The sequence below is a fragment of the Lactuca virosa genome, chromosome 4 (genome assembly GCF_052849685.1).
Source record: "Lactuca virosa cultivar CGN04683 chromosome 4, Lactuca_virosa_CGN04683_v6, whole genome shotgun sequence".
Lineage (NCBI taxonomy): Eukaryota > Viridiplantae > Streptophyta > Magnoliopsida > Asterales > Asteraceae > Lactuca > Lactuca virosa.
This window is the reverse complement of record NC_136429.1, coordinates 273098086-273121510: the sequence shown is the minus strand read 5'-3', so window position 1 is coordinate 273121510 and position 23425 is coordinate 273098086. Positions and strand designations below refer to the sequence as shown.

The following is a 23425-nucleotide window of genomic DNA, read 5'->3' as shown; positions in this document are numbered from 1 at the left end:
TGCTCCATGAATCCCAAGTGCTCCATTGAGTTCCAAGTGCTCCAAATTCTCCATGAACATGATATAAATGCTCGACTCACATTTAAGAGCTTCAAAATAAAAAAATACCATTTTTATAAGCATAAATAGAACCATTCTCATCATTAAAAGAATATCTAAAACCTTGTTTGAACAATACATCTCAAGAAATAATTTTTCATGTCAATTCTGACGAGTAGCAATAATTCAAGAAATCTAAACTAACACCATCACTAAGCACTAGACTATAAACTCCAATCTTGGTGACAGGTGAAGACCGCTTGTTCCCTATGATCAAGTTTATTCTACCGTGCTCCACTTCCTCACTTCTTCTTAGCCCCTGCAAATAAGAACAAATGTGAAATCCACATCTTGTATCAAGGACCCAAGAACGAGAAGATGATGAGTTATTAGATAAGATAATGTATATACCTATAGAAGTCGGCTTCACCTTGCCATTTTTGATATCTAGCAGATACCTTGGGCAACTTCGTTTGCAATGCCCTTTGTTGTTGGAATAAAAGAAAGTGGCCTCCTTGGGATCAGAGACAGGAGGAGCATCAGAATTGAACTTACCTTTGGGTCCATTGCTTGACGAACCAACTTTATACTTTCACTTCCAGTTCTGTTTTGGAGGACCTTTCCTCTTCGTCCCCTTCCCTTGACCAATGGAAAGAAAGGGAAAACTAGCAGGAGTGGAGGCAAAACTTTTTCCCTTCATCCCTGCTTCAGCTGTTCGCAGGAGGTTGTGCAATTGAGCCAAAGTAGTCTCATTGTTGTTCAGATGATAGGTCATGATGAACTGATCATAACAACTTGGTAATGAGATCAAGACTATTGCAATATCCAACTCCTCATCAAAATGCACATTTAGCCTAACAAGGCGATCCACATATCGTTGCATCCTTTGCATGTGGCTGCTAACAGACCCTCCCTCTTTCATTTTTCTTGCTATAAGGGACTTTACCAACTCGTACTTTTCTTGACGAGCTTGCTTATGGTACTTTTCCATAAGTTCCTTGTTCATCTCGTATGACCATTAATCCTCATAGAATCTTTGCAGCTCAGGAGTCGTGGTGGCTACCATGATGCAATCAACTTTTGTCGCATCATTGTAGTGCTTCTTGTAGGCGACTAGTTCTTCACTAGTGGCCTTCTCTTTGTCAATTTCATTAAGTTCTTTCTCAAGGGAATAGTCATTGTCCTCGAAACGAAGGGCCATTTTGATGGTGTGCATCCAATCATTGTAGTTGGTGCTATCCAATGTCACATTGGAGCAAATGTCCAACAATGAAAAGTTATGGGAGGAGGATGAGGAACCAGAAGCATCATTTGAATTAGACATATTTAAAAGAAAGGTAGTTTTAGTTAGATAATAACAATCCTTAATATAACAACCCCAAATGAAATATAAAGGCTAGGATCCAACTATATAATTCACAACTTAGAAAAGGGATGTCGTAATCTAATTGTAAATTTTATAAAGGTAGGTAAATGATGATTTACTAATTCCACCATTAGAAAATGAAATTTGAAAGAAATGAAGTTAAGTGAAATTCCTAGATCTTTGGAGACTCATTGAAATTATTAAATGGCATGTTTAATATAAGATTATGCTCTTCCATTTGTGATTGGGATACCGAGGATCATAAACAAGATGTGAATAACCATGCAAATTAGCTTGTCACTCTCGATGTCATTTATCATCTCATTTTAATGTGCCGGTTAACCACATGCACTCCATTAGTCAATGATAATTTTTGAGATGCCCACTATTACTCTTTATAGTCATTATTAGTGTGCCGGTTAACCACACACGCTCCATTAACTACTATAAAGTACAATGTGCAATTTCATGGGTTAGAATACAAATTCACATTTTCCTAAAGTAACTAAGATTGAGATTTTTAAATAATAGGGTTTACTTACTTTTTACTATCATTATGCTTTTAACGAGAACTAATTTTCCTATCAAACCCGTTAGGATAATGACCCTCCACTAATGAAGGAAGCGGTGTGTGAGAGTGGACACCCATTCAACTAGCATTTTGTAGGCAGTTTCCTTATACCCCCTTATAGATCAGCTTTATGAATGAGGCGTACTAGCGGTTCGACTGACTTAGTCTTATACATATAATAATAATTAGACTTTTAATTTTACATATAGTATAAGGTGTATTTTAAAACCTTTTCAAAATACTAGGTTTATAATAAATTTAAAAAATCTATATTATTTAAATTTAATATAAACCATATAATATTTGACATTAATTATTAGGATAAATTAATATCTTAATCAATTATTTACACACTTAAAAAAATTAATCGTATTAATCAATAAAATAATTAATCAAGTCAAAGATTTTTCTCCTAACTTTTAGGCTTGTATATTATCATCAAATATTCAGCAAATTCGGATTTGGAAGATACTTAAAGCATATAATTACCAAATGAAACAGATTAGGCTAGATAATCTTGAAAAATCTGATCTGATCAGATCTCACATCGTGAGCATCAATGCTCACATCGTAAGATGCAACCAATTCAAAAAATTTTGTTTTGATCGATTCACCAATGTGCAAACACATGAAAGATAACCATAGTCTCTGATACCATTGATGGAAAATGTAGATTACAAAAACATTGCACTAAGCGGAAAGACATTTAACAATTATAGGATTAGGGCACATGCAACCTAATAAGGATCTATGTCTTTCATATAAAGGCAACGTAATATAAACTATCAAAACTAAAAAATTTTCTTCTTAAAATCTGAATTCATAAGTTTGAATAGATACCCTATTAATTGTTGAAGTAAACAACCAAGAATCCTTTTGTTGATCTTTTGGAAGCAAGAACCACAAGCGTCGTGCCTCTAGTGATTCACACCTAACACAATCCAGAAGGATATTAAAGAGAGAGGAGGTAGGAGATTAAAGTTTCAGCCAACCCTTAGGGAATGATGAGTGCTAAAAAATGCTTGGGGTTAGCCTCTTTATAAAGTGCGACTTGGAAACCCTACATAAGCCCAAAACCAATGTAATAATATTATCTTAACTTGGTAATTACACAGCTTCCTAATTATCCTCCAAGGATAATTCTAGAACCTCTAAATGCTCCTAAAACCATCCACCACTCTAGGTAGGTTCTAGAATGCCTCTTATTCAACTATTGAAAAATTACACTTTAGTCCGTGCACTTTTAATTAATTCATTTAATCACAAAATAATTCCAATTAATTTGTGATTAAATATTAATATTTCTAATTAATATATTATTCTCATAATATATTAATAAATTAGTTATTTCAATTTATTAATCAAGTAATAAATTAACCTCTCTCTCAAAAAGCATCCTGTGCAATTGCTAGGTTTGAGGGCAACCTAAAACGACTGTGCTACTATCAATTCAATTTTATACCATATATAGTTATGGGTTTAGACACCTAATCCAACAGAAACCATATTTGTTGAACCTGATCATGGAGAATCATTGGTGATCCAACAAGTTCTGAATGTTTTTGTTTCCTAGTTCATTTATGATGATTCATGGTTGAGGAAAAATATCTTTTGCAACAAGTGCACTACCAAAGGAAAGGTTTATAACATGATCATTGATAGTAAAAGTTGTAAGAATGTGGTTCCAACCCACACGTTGCAAAAACTCAGGCTGAAGGAGGAAGTGATGGGTTTATTAGGTTATAAAAATTGCTCAATGCGAAAAATCACTTAACAATTAAGAAAGGGCACATTCAACCTAAAAATAATTTATGTATTCACATTAAGGAAACACACTTTGAATAAAAAAACCTAATATGTATCATAGTAATTTCGAAAAATTAGAAATTAGTTTACATAACCCAGACTTGTTGTAGCAAACAAGTTACATCAATCCTTCATTTGAAGAGCTTGGAAAGCTTGCACCAAAAGGATGATTTCTCTAATGGCTCACACCTAATACCGAGAACTAGAAGACACCTTAGGAGAGAGGAGGAAAGTTATAATTTTCGTTCACAAGTTTCTAAGAAAGAGTAGTCATGAAATTTGATGTCCAATGGGGTCCTATTTATCGTTTAGGTAACTTAGGCACAAAGAAAGATCTGAATAATTAAATAATGGATTTAATTCAGTTTAAATCTTTTCCTTATAAACATCCAGGGGGCTTCTGGAAACCCTAGAAGGGCTCCCAAATTTGTCCACCCTAGCATGATGCTAGAATTGCCTCTTTCGTTCAACAATTGAACAACTACAATTCACCCCTTGCTCCTTTAGTTAATTCTAATTATTACCAAATTAAATCCAAGTTATTTATTAATAATAATTAATCAATTCTAACTGATGTCATATTAATTTATTAATCATATAAATTAATAAATCAATCATTTTATCAACTAAATCTCATATTAATTTATTAATCGCATAATAAATTAAAAATTAAACTATCTACTGCCAATTAAGATATTAACCATATAATATATTAGAAAATCATTTCCTCACAATTTCTAATTAGTTTATTAATCATATAATAATTGAATAAATCATCGTGTCTCTAAAAATGTCATTCTAATCAAGTTCTAGTTATAAGGGTAACCCAAAAAGGATTTTGCTTCTAATTACAAGAATATACTAATATAGTTATTGACTTAGACACCTTAATCCAACATGAAGATCATCTAGAACCATACTGTGACAACCGTCAAAATTCGAGTCGGTTCTAGATTTGAATAAACTTAGTTGCACATATACGCACGACACATACTGGACTTAGTGACAAGAAGCTCAGTTATAACCTACTAGAAACTTGGAAGCAACTAGAAACAATGGATAATGTACTTAGATTTCACATTGATATGTGAATTCTACAACTACTTAACTGTAGAGGCTATCCATATTCAGGTCACTCTTTGACTCAAACACCTTTTCATGAATCATGTACACACATCATGCACTTGACCTAGAAGTAGAAATTAGGTCAAAGTCTCATAGAAACTTAAGTCAAAGTTGAAGACTAGGACTAGTATACTTGATTCCTCAATTTCGCTTGAATCTCGGAATCACTACATAGAATGCCAATAAACCGATAAAAATAAATTACAAACATTATTTATAACTATAAAAGAGTTATAATACCATAAGATAATTTAAAGTCTCAAATATTCTATTTATTTTGATATCCAAATTTTTACAAACTCTCAAAAACCCTAAAAACCCTAAAACTTAAATTTTATAAAGTTTAACATCAAGAATTCTATAAAAATAGCTATGAAACTTATAATATTATCTTAAAACAATTAAATTCAGGGAAATATAATCAAGGAACATAAAAATTTAAGTCATTAACATTCATCCTTAATTTATAAGTCAAAAATCAAGGTTTCATGAATAAAAACTTGATTTTAGTGCACATTTTATATAAAATTTAGATATTTTATAAAATAATTAAATTTTATAAAACAAAATGAATGAGAAAGGGTTATTATACTCAAAATCTCGAACCCCTCTCTTCCCATATCTCTCTCTCACACTCTCATTCTCCAACACACACACATCTCTCTTCTTTCTCTCTCTAGAAAACTCTCTCTACGTTCTCTTTAATTTTTTCTCTCCAAACACCACAACCACAGCCTCTTAACCACGAAATTATGGACATTCATAAGGGTTTTTCAAGCCACAAATAAATTTAAGGTAAAGAACATACATCTCTTGAAGATCCACAACAATGATTTAAGCCATGCATGTGCATTTTACTTCAAAAACCGACTTCTACTTCTTCATCTTCTTCAAACTAGTTTTCTTTTTGTTAAAATGGTTTTTAGAACATCATGGATGTGTTTTAACACCATGCATGTATGATAAACAAGGTTGCATGTTCATGATCTTAGTGCAAAAATCGATTTTAAGGATTAAAACATCAAACTCAAGTTAAGAGTTTTTGAGAAACAAAATTTTGTTCATAAATGAATGTATACATTTTGATAAGTTTTAATCTTTTGATCTCTGGAAACATGACTATAATATAAGTTTATCATGATATCTTTTAAAATATTTCAAAAGATTTACTCAAAGAAATGATGAAAACTCATTTTTCTAACCAATCACCATGCATGCAATCTGCCAGATTTCTTTACCTGACTTTAAACTGTCATATCTCACTCATTTCGTAACCAAAATTCGGGATTCTTTTTCGGAAATATAATATTTTGAGTTGTCTTTCAAACCCATCTGACCTCACTAGAAAATTCAAATATTTCGATTTTTAGCAATTTTTACAAAACTGTTGCTCAATCAGCACCTTTTTGTGAATACTAGTTTTGTATTGCATGTTCAAAGATCTTATTCATCACTAAAAATCAAGGAAAATTTAACTTGAGCACTTAACATCATGTATTAAGAGGTATAAAAATATCTTGATTCAAAAGCCTTTGGAACATGTTGCAAAAATTCTCAAAGTAACATCAATAATTTTTACCAAAATCACAAGAATCAAGTTTTCTCTATAATGGTTTGAGCCTTTAGGCATGTTTTTCGACATCAAAAATAAGAACACAATTTTTCATTGTTATTAAATTGTTTGAAGTTGCATTCTGGAAATTTTCAGCTCAATATATATTTTCTTTATTTTTACATGAAAATAATAATAAAATAGAGTGTTAAAGCATATAAAATACTTAAACTTGTAAATAAATTCTGGAAATATTTGTGGATAACCCTTTAAGTTAATAAACATCTCTCATGAAGATTCATCGATTTTTGTTACTGTTTAGTATGGTTTTTAATTTTCTTTTTATTTAGCTCTAATAAATCATAAAACCGCTTTAGGGAATGTGAAAATATTATTTCTTATTTTTCGCAGCTTGTAACTTATATTTAAGACTTCGAAAAATATTTTGGGAATTTTTGAAAATGTATATCTATTTTTATTGAATTTTTGTGTTTATAATGGACTAAAAACAGGAAAAATAGTTTTACTCATCCAAAATTCATGAAAATTTACCAGAAACTCTTATAATATGTTAGGATGATACATAACAGTTTTGATGATTTTATCTTCTGTATGCTATTTTTCTTCTATTTTCCCAAGATTTAATACACTTAAATGTACAAAAATCAGAAAAATTGTGTTAAACTTTTTGAAAACACATATTAATATTTTTCCTAGATTATGTACACTATAAAATAGTTACACAAAAATTACAAGAATTTTTCATGATAATTTACTATTTTTCCATGATTTTATGATTATTCATGGAATTAAATGGTGAAAAATAGTTAGACAAATCAAAAATTCAAGAAAAATTATCTTAAGGTGTTTGACTTCAATTAAAAATGAAATACAAAGTTTGAGAAAGTTTAGAACTAAATTGATTTCGTTTTGAATATTTAATCATTGGAACACCTCTAAAATGTTAAATATTAACATTTCAATAATGGAAATTTTCCACTTAAATTGTTATATAACAATTGATTCTTTGAAACTTAATTTCCACAGAAAAATGTTTGTAACTTATCAATATTAAATTTTGACACATTATTGGCATAATTCTATTGTAGTAGTAAGTATACTAGTATTAGATTTCAATTAAAGACTCATTAGTGTGTAACATCGTTGTAGGAAAACGATAGTGGTACGAGTGAAGCGTAGATCAAAGCATCATTTGCATCATCTCAATGCATTGTGAGTATTCACGCACTCCCCTATTTTCAGTTTTTATGTTTTGGGGTGGAAAAGCTTGTCCCGGAAAACTATTATTTGTTCGTTGTATTTAAATTGATTTGTATCAAACATGTTTGCTATTTTATTGCTATATCTCTCTATGTATGTCTATGCAACACGGAACATGAGAACTTATCGTACTAAGGCCCTTCCCTTATCTCTAACCATTAACTCTTTGAGCCAATGGTCATTATGGATAGCGCTATTAGGAATTGACAACTCCTCACTCGCCCGATTGCTGGAGTGCATGATACCATATTAATCTATGGAACGATAAGCATAGATCTTGATAGGGCTTCAGTCATAGGTTTGGTTGAGAACTCATTGTTTGCTCATACACATACAAACTTGTTATTTATTATGGCAATAAACTCGTTTATCAATTATAGCAATCAACTTTGTTTCTTATTATAGCAATAAACTTTGTATCTCATTATAACAACGAACTTTTGTTACTAAATACTTATTTACTTGTTTTAGCAACAAAATTGGTTGCTTGTTATAGTAACAAACTTGTTTGCTCCTTGTAGCAATGAAACTTGATTACTCATTTTAGTAACAAACTTTATTTCCCATGAGGATATGAACGTTGCATCTCTTTTGGGCAACATACTTTATTTCTCATGATGACAACGAACTTTGTTTACACAAACTTATTTACTCATTTTAGCAATATATTTTTATCTATGGAAACTTATATCAAAATTTGATTTCGATTCATGAAACCAATATTATTTTTAAACTTGTGAGTAATCACCAACTATTTTTATAGTTGACGCTCGTTTTACATGCTTTTTCAGGAATCATCGAGTAAGTGGCACTTAGGGACACTTCACTTTTAGGAGCATTCGCATGTGTTGTATTTCAATTTACATTGTAATTTCTTTTAAAAGTTGTTCAAACCCATTGTGAATTTGTAATGATTTTTAATACTATGGTTGGTGTTGTCTTTTAACTTTTGCGATGAAACCCTTTGTACTGCCACGCCCAGTGTTTCCGATTTAGCGGGGTGTGACAGGAAATGGTATCAGAGCCGAAGGTTATAGAGAATACCGGTTTTCCTTTGGAGAACCACAACTATAGCCAAAAATTTTCAAAATATTTTTAGAATACCGAACATACTACTAGTATAACTAATTCGAGTATGCATTATTGGACTTTAACTAAGTATAGCCTGGCCAACTATGCTTAATTAAGGAAACTTAATGCGAGGCTTGAAACGGTTATAGTAGAATTATGTTCAAAACAATTTTCAACTTAAACTTTTGAAAAACAAAATTTTTGGTGTGCGTACGGGCATTGCGTATTATAGGCATTCATCTAGATACACTTAGAAACAAAGTTCACTGTTATATCAATGCCCTTATTTAGAAATATTCTTATCCCTTATCAAGTGCTAGGTTAACCACTTAGGTTATATCACTAGCCACTCTAAGAGCAATGCACATAGTATTGATAATGGGTATTCCTCGGTAGCTATTGACTTTAGATATAAGGTTAGTAGTTAGATATACACTAGTAATAATCTTAAGTCGAAACCAATACCAATTATCCCTCAATACCTCTTCATCGTCTTCGTACTAGAGTTACAACTAGGAAAAAGTGTTTCGATACCGACACGAATGATAATTGGAGCATCGCGTAAGGATGTAGATGAGTCATCACTAAGTAATCACTTGGATACCATTGGCGGGCATTCCGGATTCGACTCACAAGGAGACACAAAGGTTTAACCTATTGCTACTAATACGTGAGACCTTATTACTACGCTACGATTTAGCTTTAGGTTGTTTCCACTTTCAGGTTAAAACTTAACATAGGATATCCCTTTGACCTCTATAAAAGGTCACGAAACTGCATTGACACCATAAAACGTTTTTCAAACAATTTTTCTTGCCCTTTATCTTAGGGAAAAAGACATCGGTACTCGTCTTATACTCGCCTTGTACTCGCCTTAGTATTTAGGTATGATCAGCTACACTAATATACTTATTCCTTACTTCTTAATCTTCCATCGAAAAATTATTTCGTTTCATCGGTTTTATTTATCATCGATAAAATACTTTATAACCACTTCATACAACTTACTAGACATTTCCTAACAATGTAAGCCATATTCTCGCTAAAAATCTTTTGACAACTTGCTTTAACTTAACACTTTTCTTCAAAACTCAATTTAACCAATATTGGTTTTAACCTTGCTATTTCAATTTCATTTCAAATTCATTTCAATGGATTGATGTGCTTTTAAGGGCATATAAACCATTTTAAACATTGCTTACCATTTTGACACGTCTTCGAAAAACTAGAAACATTTTCTTTTATAATCGTGTTTAAACTCTTTACTATAAAACTTAAACATATGACGTTAAAGTTCATATTATGTGTAAAAGCTTCATCGGATCTTCAAACCACTTTTGTTTTAAGACTTTTGACTACTTCCCCATTTAGGCATCGTACTTTACTTAAATGTGTTTTCTTGAAACCCAACATGGTATTTTTACAACTTTCTAATCCAAATGTGTTTCCAAGACATCACTGATGCCTACATTTCAAAACACACCTTATTTGTTTATTTTATTTCAAATTAGTTTGATAATCTGTGTTTATAAAACTTACAACATTGCAAAACTTAGTGTTCACTTTTAAATTTCTAGTGACACCTTCAACAATGTATAATTACTCTTCTAAATCTATTGAGTCTTTATCTTATATGTTTTAACTATTATTGAACTCCATTCTAAAAAGTCAAATTGTCAGATTTTCAACTACCGTTTGTAGTGCTTCTTCTTTTTCACAAATGGAGTTGAACTTAATAAGGTAACTCGTGATTATTAGCAAACATTCTAAGACTCTCACATGTCTATTTAATCATCAATATACATCAAATATTAAAGTTTGAAATATATCTCAACCAGGTTTTAATCTACCTATAGGTATTGTTCTTATAATTTTAACAATAACAATCATTGCCGCCGCTACCTTCCTTTTTCTTTCCCCCGCACTTGATTTCTTGCTCTCCTTATGACTTTAGATCTCGCACACCCATAATAGTAACATAATACATTGTCTAACTTTGTTTCTGTCTATTTGGCTTCTCCTGGTATCATGTTTGTACACATACATACTAGAAGTCTATCCTTTCGTTTTGAGCAATTAATACATGTATAGCCGTGAGGAATAATTTTTATTTAGTCAAATTTGATATATTCAATTACGCCTTTTTATCATATACATCTTGTTTTTATTTTGAATTCTCTATAAACAAGTGATCCTTATTTACATTTGCTCTTTCGTTCTAAATTCAGAAACTTGATATAAAATGCACTTTTCATTGTATTTTTCCTTATAATTAATACACAAGATGAATACTCTTATGCTTATAATTTTTCTATATCTGAAAAATATATGTGAAGGATATGTATCCTTATGTTTCTTCTTTTCTTTAAATACATCAAGAATTTTGAATTTTATGATTATCTATTCTCTAAATGATTGTTTTTGTAGAAACACTAAACTATGAATGCCCTATTTTGAAGATTGACATTTTTACACCTTTCTTAAAATAGTAATTTACTTTGCAATTTTCAGTGAGTTCCTAAACTCTCAAGCTTGTTTTCATAAGTATTTTGACTCCTCGTAAACTTAGATTTGTCCTGACTTAGACAATTAGTCAATTTTTCAAATAGCGTAATATCAATAATTTCAATAATTTTTTTTCCCTTAATGACGACTTAAACCTTTAACTTTAATTAATCTTTATATTATTTTACTACTTTGTTGGATCGCCACACATGTATCTTCATTATCTTGGAATTATTACACATTTTGATAATAGTGAGATTAATTATCATTTCTAAACAGACATTTTGATAACAATGAGATTTTTAATCACTTTTAAACACTTAAAATGCTATATACACAATGTGATTTAATTTATCATAAATTTTCATCGCCTCCATTTGCACCAATGACTCTCTAAATATATTTATTCTTCGAATAAGGTTTTATTATTGTAAGAGTAACCGTAGTAGTAATTATAGCCTCGGAGATGCTCAATCATTCGTAATTTATTTTGTCGACGACACTTAATTAGCCTTTACATTTGAGATGTACCAAAACTTCGTTGCCTACCCTTAGTACGTATTTTTAGGAACTTACCCTCAATCGCTTCTCTTTCATTCGTGCTACCCCTTCTTATTTCAAAATATATCCTTTCCAGATGTAGTAGCCAACCCGGAAGTGAACAAATTGTTCCTAATCTCTTCTTTATTAGGCGGCGAATTTACACTTAGTGCTAAATTAGAACGCGACTTAAGGATCAATGCGGATTTAACGCTCAGTGCAGTTAGTGCTTCAGCAAAACTTATAGCTCTCTTAATTCAGATAATATCTAACTAGATGATCTTTTTCGACTAGGTCGCCATGTCTGGATCATGATTTCCATGATCCTAATTTCTCGCAATCTAAATTGTAGAACTCGAATTAAGGAAACATTAATTTGACTATAGCTAAAGAATTGGGCTTTTCCCTTGAGAAAATAAACCCGAAATAATCAAAGAACATTGCAAGTCACCACCTCTCCAACTATATAATTGTATTCGACTGAGTTCTAATAGAATACGTCACGAATTGAATTTCGGGGCGAAATTCTTTCAACCGGGGGAGAATGTGACAACCGTCAAAATTCGAGTCGGTTCTAGATTTGAATAAACTTAGTTGCACATATACGCACGACACATACTGGACTTAGTGACTAGAAGCTCAGTTATAACCTACTAGAAACTTGGAAGCAACTAGAAACAATGGATAATGTACTTAGATTTCACATTGATATGTGAATTCTACAACTACTTAACTGTAGAGGCTATCTATATTCAGGTCACTCTTTGACTCGAACACCTTTTCATGAATCATATACACACATCATGCACTTGACCTAGAAGTAGAAATTAGGTTAAAGTCTCATAGAAACTTAAGTCAAAGTTGAAGACTAGGACTAGTATACTTGATTCCTCAATTTCGCTTGAATCTCGGAATCACTACATAGAATGCCAATAAACCGATAAAAATAAATTACAAACATTATTTATAACTATAAAAGAGTTATAATACCATAAGATAATTTAAAGTCTCAAATATTCTATTTATTTTGATATCCAAATTTTTACAAACTCTCAAAAACCCTAAAAACCCTAAAACTTAAATTTTATAAAGTTTAACATCAAGAATTCTATAAAAATAGTTATGAAACTTATAATATTATCTTAAAACAATTAAATTCAGGGAAATATAATCAAGGAAAATAAAAATTTAAGTCATTAACATTCATCCTTAATTTATAAGTCAAAAATCAAGGTTTCATGAATAAAAACTTGATTTTAGTGCACATTTTATATAAAATTTAGATATTTTATAAAATAACTTAAATTTTATAAAACAAAATGAATGATAAAGGGTTATTATACTCAAAATCTCGGACCCCTCTCTTCCCATATCTCTCTCTCACACTCTCATTCTCTAACACACACATCTCTCTTCTTTCTCTCTCTAGAAAACTCTCTCTACCTTCTCTCTAATTTTTTTTCTCCAAACACCACAACCACAACCTCTTAACCACGAAATTATGGAGATTCATAAGGGTTTTTCAAGCCACAAATAAATTTAACGTAAAGAACATACATCTCTTGAAGATCCACAACAACGATTTAAGCCATGCATGTGCATTTTACTTCAAAAACCGACTTCTACTTCTTCATCTTCTTCAAACTTGTTTTCTTTTTGTTAAAATGGTTTTTAGAACATCATGGATGTGTTTTAACACCATGCATGTATGATAAACAAGGTTGCATGTTCATGATCTTAGTGCAAAAATCGATTTTAAGGATTAAAACATCAAACTCAAGTTAAGAGTTTTTGAGAAACAAAATTTTGTTCATAAATGAATGTATACATTTTGATAAGTTTTAATCTTTTGATCTCTGGAAACATGACTAGAATATAAGTTTATCATGATATCTTTTAAAATATTTCAAAAGATTTACTCAAAGAAATGATGAAAACTCATTTTTCTAACCAATCACCATGCATGCAATCTGCCAGATTTCTTTACCTGACTTTAAACTGTCATATCTCACTCATTTCTTAAGCAAAATTCGGGATTCCTTTTCTGAAATATAACATTTTGAGTTAGCTTTCAAACCCATCTGACCTCACTAGAAAATTCAAATATTTTGATTTTTAGCAATTTTTACAAAACTGTTGCTCAATCAGCACCTTTTTGTGAATACTAGTTTTGTATTGCATGTTCAAAGATCTTATTCATCACTAAAAATCAAGGAAAAATTAACTTGAGAACTTAACATCATGTATTAAGAGGTATAAAGAGGAAAAATTAGCTTTAGGGAATGTGAAAATATTATTTCTTATTTTTCGCAGCTTGTAACTTATATTTAAGACTTCGAAAAATATTTTGGGAATTTTTGAAAATGTATATCTATTTTTCTTGAATTTTTGTGTTTATAATGGACTAAAAACAGGAAAAATAGTTTTACTCATCCAAAATTCATGAAAATTTACCAGAAACTCTTATAATATGTTAGGATGATACATAACAGTTTTGATGATTTTATCTTCTGTATGCTATTTTTCTTCTATTTTCCCAAGATTTAATACACTTAAATGTACAAAAATCAGAAAAATTGTGTTAAACTTTTTGAAAACACATATTAATATTTTTCCTAGATTATGTACACTGTAAAATAGTTACACAAAAATTACAAGAATTTTTCATGATAATTTACTATTTTCCCATGATTTTATGATTATTCATGGAATTAAATGGTGAAAAATAGTTAGACAAATCAAAAATTCAAGAAAATTTATCTTAAGGTGTTTGACTTCAATTAAAAATGAAATACAAAGTTTGGGAAAGTTTAGAACTAAATTGATTTCGTTTTGAATATTTAATAATTGGAACACCTCTAAAATGTTAAATATTAACATTTCAATAATGGAAATTTTCCACTTAAATTGTTATATAACAATTGATTCTTTGAAACTTAATGTCACACCCCCAAACCAAGGATGGCGGAAACGTCCGGGGGTGGAGGACTTCATGTATAGTATCATAACAACAATTGTAATAGTAATTCAAGCAAACACAACCAACATATATATAATTGAAAAAGTTACATCATTGTATGAATTACATGTTTACGAATCAATTACAATATGTTGACAAAATTATGAAATAGTAGACGCCTTAGCGTCCCATCCTCAAAAGCACTTGATTACCTGTTTAATGATTTCCTGAGAATACAAGTTGTTTGAAAAAGTGTCAACACAAAGGTTGGTGAGTTCATAAGCTTTTGTTTGGTATTATTAAAAGCCTTTCGTTTGTAAAAGTAGTATTTGTGTTAGAAAATCCAATATTTTCCTTAATGTATATATGTAGTCTTAAAACCCAAAGACCGAAATGTACAAGTAATTTGTCATATTTATAGTAAAACAATGCAAGTTTAAATCGACATAAACTCGTTAAATTTTAATGAAGTTCCCGTAAATTCCAATGTTTATTAATACTTTATGTGAGTTTATTATAACCATACTATGACCAAGGTTGCCTAAAACAACGTTCTTCAGGCGTCGGAAATGTTATGACATTTGTCACCCCAGACCTATCGGTCTAACTGTTGCATGCAGTTTAGGTGTGGGTTTGTCAAACCCAATATAGATCTATACACAAGTATCACGCTCTCCCTCAAGGAGACTCTGGTTACAATACAGGACTTAATGGTAATTTGAAGTAAATGTCTCACAAAGTCATTAACGGAATTACGTGTTATGAAAATTTGGTACTGTATGGCCGTACCTTGCTTAATGAAAATATCCTTTGTATAAATGTACCCTTTTTAAATGTATGTGTTATGTAATGTATCATAAACTATACCTATTATAGTTTATCAACCAAGGGTAGTACGTCGTAATGTATGCAAACTATATTCAAAATAGTTTATTAAATGTTTGAATGTATCGGTTGTACTTTGATTATAATCACTTGTTATTCTTTATATTTTATATGTCCAAATCCATTTGTAAACTGATGTGTGTCTAAATTTTAAGATAAAATGTCATATATTGCAATAACATATAATCACATAAAGATATACACCTTGCTCAACATGTTACAAGGTGAAATGAAATTAACAGCAACTTTTCGTTGAAAACAGTTTCTGTTACTGTTCTTAGAAAATTTATAGAAAAATCATCAAAGCTCTAAATCCAAATCCGCAAATTTTGAGAGTTTGGAATATGAGTCTAGTTTGTTCGTAAATTTTATCATGATTTTTAGTGATCTCTAACAGAGGTGAAAATGTTCATAATCACAGACTGGTCCGGGTTTGCCTCTGAAATGACAGGCAGTTTTGTAAAAATCACCATAAATTGTAGAATAATCATATGGAGATGTGCAAGTAGCCATTTTAAAGCTAAGAGTTTGAACTACTTGCACCTGGAACAGTTTTGAAAACTAAAATACTTAAGTTGACAAAAACAGTCCGTGATTAACGTCCATCTTTTCTGATGTAATCTGTTAGAAAAAGTTTAATTGTGTTCTTGATGATTTTACTTGTATTCCCCCCTTAAAACATAAGAAAAACAAGTAAATGTAGGGGTATGAACTCACCTTATGTGATTTCAGTAGATGAAAGTGAGAGAGAGGAAGTGTTCAACCCAAGAACACTAAGAAGATGTCTTGATGATTCGAGAATCTAACACCGAATAAGATGGAACTTGTGTAAGATATCAATGATTTGAGTAGAATAGAGTTTAATAATTATGTGAATGATGAAGATACTTACTAATTGAAGAAAGAAATCCCTGGAGAAAGCCTTGAAGTTCTTGAAGTTGAGAGAAAAGATGAGAGAATTTTGGAGAGTGTTGTTGGTTGCTAAGTGTAGAATGAAAGAGTTTTATGGAGAATGAGGAGAGAGGATCAATCCTCCAGCTCTTAGAACGTGGGAAGAGCTGGAGATTGGGTGTAAAGGTCCACTAAGGAGACAAGGGGTAGTGGGAAAGAGTGGCTAATCATAGAGTGAGGTGGTGGTGGTTTGCTTTTGCCATAAATTAAGGAAAAGCAAATATTCCCTCAATAATTAGTCCAACCACTAATTCTTTTAATATATTTTATAAAAACCCTGGAGATTTATATATTTTGGGGTCTTAGTTTATAAAATAAAGTTTTGGGTGAAAATCTCACGTTAAAATAATGAAAAACGGAGTTAAAACGAAGTCGTAGTCGAAAAACCGGTAAAAAGGGGCTGTCTGCGAGACCCTCGCATGGGGGCCGAAGATGCGAGGCTTCGGACCCTCGCATGTGAGGCTTCGGTCTTCTGGCTTCGGTCCTCGTCTCGTGAGAAGCCTCGGCTTCGGATCAGAGGCCTCGGATGCGAGGCTTCGGTCCTGAAGCTTCGGTTTCGGGTCCTCAAAGCTATTTTACTCGTTTTTACCCCGTTTCAACCGATTTTTGACCCGGTTAAGGGTCGAGATGACCCAAATGATTACGAAAAGTTAAAGTAACTTTTGAGAGAGATTTGGGAGAGATTTGGGAGAGATTTGGGAGAGATTTCTAATAGAAAGAGATAGAGTGAAAACGATTTAGAGAGGTTTCGTTTGTGATTAATTTGAGTGTCCGGCTTCACAACGCATGGTTTGTAAACCCCGTTAAACCGTGTTTTAGTGTCGTACACAATCCCGATGATTGTGCAATAGTGTTTTATCGCTTTGGTTCGTTGTTTATCACTGTTATGGCTAAGGAAAATCAAACACATGAACTTTCCAAATGATGATTTCTCATTAAAATAGCGAATTGTATAGTGATTACATAACGTAAACCCTAACATACAAGGGTTATTGGAGTTGACCGGTTTGACTTGTTGACTTTGTTTGACTTTGAATTGACCGAAATTTGACGGTTGTCACATCATCCCCCCGTTAGAAGGAATTTCTTCCCGAAATTTTCATTTTGACTGGGATTTCAAGAGTTTGGGAAGAGATGTGGATACTTTTGTTTCATCTGATCCTCGCGTTCCCAGGTGAATTCGGGTCCTCGTTTAGCGTTCCAACGGACCTTCACGATGGGAATACGACTTTGTTTCGTTCGTTTGATTTCCCGATCCATGATTTCGACTGGTTCCTCCACGAAGTGGAGATTTTTGTTAACTTCGATTTCGTCGAGTGGTATTACGAGTGTCTCATCAGACAAACACTTCTTTAGGTTCGACACGTGAAATGTGGGATGTACTTTGTCGAGTTCCTGAGGTAATCGAAGTTTGTATGCTACTGGCCCAATCCTAGCAAGGATTTCGAATGGCCCGATGTACCTTGGATTTAGTTTCCCGCGTTTGCCGAATCGTATCATTCCTTTCCAAGGGGAAACTTTTAGTAGTACTCTATCACCCACCTGGAATTCCAAGGGTTTGCGTCGTTTGTCTGCGTAACTCTTTTGCCGATCGCGAGACGCTTTCAGTCTTTCTCGAATTTGAACGATCTTTTCTGTGGTTTCCCTTATGATTTCAGGGCCAGTGAGGGTGCTATTAGAGACTTGCCCTCTAGCTAGCTGTGTATCCCCCACCTCAGCCCAACACAGGGGTGATCTGCATTTGCGACCGTAAAGAGCTTCGAATGGAGCGACTTTGATGCTAGTATGATAGCTGTTATTGTAGGAGAATTCGATAAGCGGTAGATGGGTATCCCATGCTTTACCGAAGTCTATCACACAAGCTCTTAACATGTCTTCCAACGTTTGAATGGTTCATTCGCTCTGTCCGTCGGTTTGTGGGTGGTAGGCCGTACTCATGTCAAGCCTAGTTCCCAATGATTTTTGTAGAGACTGCCAAAACCGCGAGGTAAATCTACTATCTCTATCGGAGATAATGGATATCGGCACACCATGGAGTCGTACAATCTCTCTGATGTACGTTCTAGTCAGCTTCTCCATCTTGTCGGTTTCTTTTATTGGCAGGAAGTGTGCTGATTTGGTCAATCTGTCTACGATTACCCATATTGTGTCAAGCCCGCCCGATGTCTTAGGCAGCTTGGTTATGAAGTCCATGGTTATTCGTTCCCACTTCCACTCAGGTATATCCGGCTGTTGTAATAGCCCGGATGGTTTCTGGTATTCGATTTTGACCTTAGCGCAAGTCAGGCACTTGCTCACATAGGTAGCAATCTCAGCTTTCATGTTCGGCCACCAGTATAATTTCTTGAGGTCCAGATACATCTTATCCGACCCGGGATGGATGGAGTATCGAGTCTTGTGTGCTTCATTCATGACGACATCTCGGAGTCCACCGAACTTCGGTGTCCAAATCCGGTTCATGATATAACGTGCTCCATCATCCTTGACTTCTAAGTTTTTATCCATTCCCCTTAATGTCTCTCCTGCCACCTTTTCTGGTTTCAAAGCTTCCAGTTGAGCTTCCTTGATTTGTATGGTCAGGTGGGAATGGATTGTCATTGTTAAGGATTTTACTCGGCGGCCCGAGTACTCCTTCCTGCTTAGAGCATCGGCCACTACATTGGCCTTGCCCGGATGATAACGAATTTCGCACTCGTAGTCATTCAGCAACTCTACCCATCTCCTATGTCGCATGTTGAGCTCTTTCTGATTGAGGATATGCTGAAGACTTTTGTGATCAGTGAAGATAGTGCATTTCGTGCCGTAGAGGTAGTGTCTCCAGATCTTCAAAGCGAATACCACTGCTCCTAATTCCAGGTCGTGCGTAGTATAATTAACCTCGTGCGTCTTAAGCTGTCTTGATGCATACGCGATAACCTTCCCTCTCTGCATGAGCACACATCCGAGGCCTTGATTCGAAGCATCACAGTACAATACGAAGTCCTCGGTTCCCTCTGGGAGAGACAAGATCGGTGTGCTGCATAGGGCTTGTTTTAACGTTTGGAAAGCAGTTTCTTGTTTATTTTCCCACTTGAATATCACACCTTTCTGCGTCAAGGTGGTGAGTGGTTTCGCAATCCTGGAGAAGTTTTGTATAAATCTTCGGTAGTAGCCAGCAAGCCCAAGGAATTGTCGAATTTCGGTTGGCGTCTTGGGTGCTGACCAATTCTCGATTGCCTTGATCTTGGAGGGATCCACATGTATGCCTTTCTCACTTACCACATGTCCAAGGAAATCCACTTCTCTAATCCAGAATTCACACTTAGAGAACTTAGCATAAAGCTTCTCCGCTCTTAGTGTCTCTAGCACTTGGCGTAGATGTAGGCGATGCTCTTCTTCGCTTCGCGAGTAGATCAAGATATCGTCGATGAATACGATTACAAACTTGTCTAGGTAGGGTCGACACACTCTATTCATTAGGTCCATGAATACCGCAGGTGCGTTTGTTAAACCGAAGGACATCACCACAAACTCGTAGTGCCCATAGCGAGTTCTGAATGCAGTTTTGGGAATATCTTCTTCTTGAACTCGTAGCTGATGGTAACCTGACCTTAGGTCGATCTTTGAGAAGAAATTTGCTCCTTGGAGTTGGTCGAAAAGGTCGTCGATTCGGGGTAGAGGATATCGGTTTTTGATGGTGAGTTTGTTTAGTTCCCGATAGTCGATGCACATGCGAAAGGATCCGTCCTTCTTCTTTACAAAAAGGACTGGTGCTCCCCAAGGTGAGAAGCTTAGTCTGATGAACCCTTTGCTCAAAAGCTCGTTCAACTGACTGGACAACTCTTGCATTTCTGATGGTGCGAGGCGGTATGGAGCTCTGGCTACGGGGGTAGCTCCGGGTATTAAGTCAATTTTGAAATCGACTTGTCGTGCGAGTGGTACACCGGGAAGATCTTCTGGGAACACATCCGGGAAGTTACACACTTCGGGGATGTCTTTGATGTCTTTCACGTCTTGTTTCTTGTCTACTACATGGGCTAAGAAGGCGTGGTACTCCTTCCGGAGATACTTTTGGGCTTTGATGCATGAGATGATTTGTAAATTCGCACTAGCTTTGTCACCATAGATGAGAAGGGTTTCGTCATTTGGTAGATTGAGGCGAACGACCCTTTCGTAACATAGAATGTCGGCACGGTGAGGAACTAACCAATCCATCCCGATGATTACGTCGAAGCTTTTTATGGTGACCGGCATCAGGTCAATTTTAAATGTATGGTTGTCTAGAGTGAGAGTACACTCTGAGTATATATCGCTAGTGCGCTCTACTTTCCCATTTGCCATTTCTACTACATAAGTATCCTTTAGTGATTGGGGATTTTGTTCAAGTAATTGTTTATATTGGTGGCTCACGAAACTCCTATCCGCTCCACTATCGAATAGTACGCATGCATAAGAGTTATTGAGGAGAAACGTACCGGTAACCACTGTGGGATCCTCGACTGCTTCCCCATGTCCTATTGCCAGGACTCTTCCTACTCCACCAGCATTAGGGGCTTGTGCTTTGGGGCAGTTTCTTTTGAAGTGACCTGCGTCTCCACAGTTGTAGCAGGTTCGGGTTGCCCCCGTACTGGCGAATTGGTTGATTGGTCAAGCCGGCGCTTTACAGAAACGAGCAGTGTGCCCCTTCCTGTCGCAGTTGTTACAGTGCATCTCCCTACAAGCACCATTGTGGTGAAAGTTGCACTTGTTGCACTTAGGTAGGGTTCCCGCATATGGCTTCGGTGGTGCTGGAGTGGTAGCAGTAGTGGCAGCATTAGTGGCAGCATGGACAGCAACAATTTGTTGCTTATTAGCGGGGTCCTGTGCTGGTTGGCTCTTCTTTTCGTTCCAGAACTTCCTTTTGTTGTTTCCCCCTTTTGATTTATCAGTGGTGGTGGTTGTAGTATTATGACCGGCTCGGTGGTCAACAAGTTGTTGTGCCAGCTCCCTGGCACTGTCAAAAGTAGTTGGCCTTGAAGCCAGGACACTACTTTGCACTTGGAGAGACATTCCCCAAAGGTATCGCTCCACCTTTTTCTCCTCCGGAGTAACCATTGTTGGGCAGAGGAGAGCCAATTCATTGAATCGGGTGGTGTAGGTTTCAAGGTCGGAGCCCGTCATCCTGAGGTTCCAGAGTTCTTGTTCCAGCTTTTGAATCTCACCTCTCGGGCAGTACTCCTTCATCATCAACGTTTTTAGTTCTGCCCAGGTTATGGAGCTAGCCACATCGAGAGTAAGTGACTTAATCCGACAGTTCCACCAAGTAAGGGCCCGACCGGTGAAAGTGAAGGCTGCGAACTTAACTTTGCTCGCTTCGGGGCAAGAGCACACCTGAAAGACTACTTCGGTCTTTTCAAACCATTGCATCAAAGTGATGACTCCCCCGCTCCCATTGAAGTTGTCGGGTTTGCCATTGGTGAAGTCTTTGTATGAACACTCTCTTGCACGCCACGTACTGTCTCCGTGGTTTGAGTTTGTAGCACCCGATCCAGAACCACCAGCCCCGTTTGTCCCTATCTGTGACATTGCGGCCAATACGGCTGCTGTTACTGCAGCCTGGAACATCACAGGATCAAACTATGGAGGCAGCGGCGGAGGAGGTGTTGCTGTGTTGCTGGAAGGTCTTGGTCTTCTCCTTGGCGGCATGGTTCTGTCATAAGTCGTAAACCAATGTACTTTTAGTAAAAGTGTATTTATAGGAAGAGAATCTTTTATACATAAAGTATATTATTACGTTGTTTTCCGGTATGTTTACGATACATACGATTTTATACTTTTAATTGACCCAATACATTGGGTTATGAGGTAAAATGAAAGTATAAAATATTTTATTTGAGTTTCCTTGTTTCCAAGTATATGACTGTTTATAGAAGTTTCACATATACTAATTTAGTCGGGACATAATTAATATATTATATTTTAAAATGATCTTTATCGGTTACTTAATTAGTTGCAAAGTGCATACCAGTCATATGTGATTAAGATATAATAGTCCTTCGAATAGATGACCCTAACTCCAAGACCACAACCAAACAAGGACAGGAAGTGAAACAAAGATACATAAATTCTAAGTCTATAGCATCTTAGTTACATATGACCTTAGCGCATCCACTTAGCAGCTATTAATCTATAAATAAAGACCTATTTAATTATCAGATAATTTATTATAGTAACACAAAATACTCCTATAGTATTTGTAAATGTTTAGTTTTGAGTTCTTAAAGTATCCTTTGTAGTCTGTTATTAGGTTTGTTAGATTTGTTGTCCATCCTGACCATCCCCCGGTATATGCAAGTCAATTCCCGGACAGATATAGTTGATCAGGCTATATCCTTCCCAGATTTAATCCACATATACTAAGGCATACTCAAAATGTTCAACTCTTCTTCTTTTGCTTTATGTTTTCGCTAGTTATGATACCATGCGAGCATGTAATGTATGTATGTATACTTTTAATCAAGAAAATCATTTATTTTCTAAGAGTATATTTATTTGAAAAATGCACAAATCAGAGACTATTAGTCCCAATTGTGTTTATAGTTTGTATATCCTATGTGGTTTGATATACTTAATTCACTATAAACTGTGCTCTGATACCAATCTGTCACACCCCCAAACCAAGGATGGCGGAAACGTCCGGGGATGGAGGACTTCATGTATAGTATCATAACAACAATTGTAATAGTAATTCAAGCAAACAGAACCAACATATATATAATTGAAAAAGTTACATCATTGTATGAATTACATGTTTAC

At 34.4% G+C, this 23425-nt stretch overlaps 1 protein-coding gene across 1 annotated transcript; it reads right to left on the bottom strand.

The window, feature by feature from the left end:
* Positions 1-631: 631 nt before the first annotated feature.
* Positions 632-961, bottom strand: LOC145105893 (uncharacterized). The gene has a single exon (XM_079042968.1). It carries the CDS (start codon positions 959-961, stop codon positions 632-634), a length of 330 nt encoding a protein of 109 aa, XP_078899094.1.
* Between the last annotated feature and the right edge of the window lie 22464 nt (positions 962-23425).

What these genes read in the sequence shown, in the direction of transcription:
- LOC145105893 (XM_079042968.1), bottom strand. Translation starts at nt 961, where the DNA reads ATGAAAGAGGGAGGGTCTGTTAGCAGCCACATGCAAAGGATGCAACGA.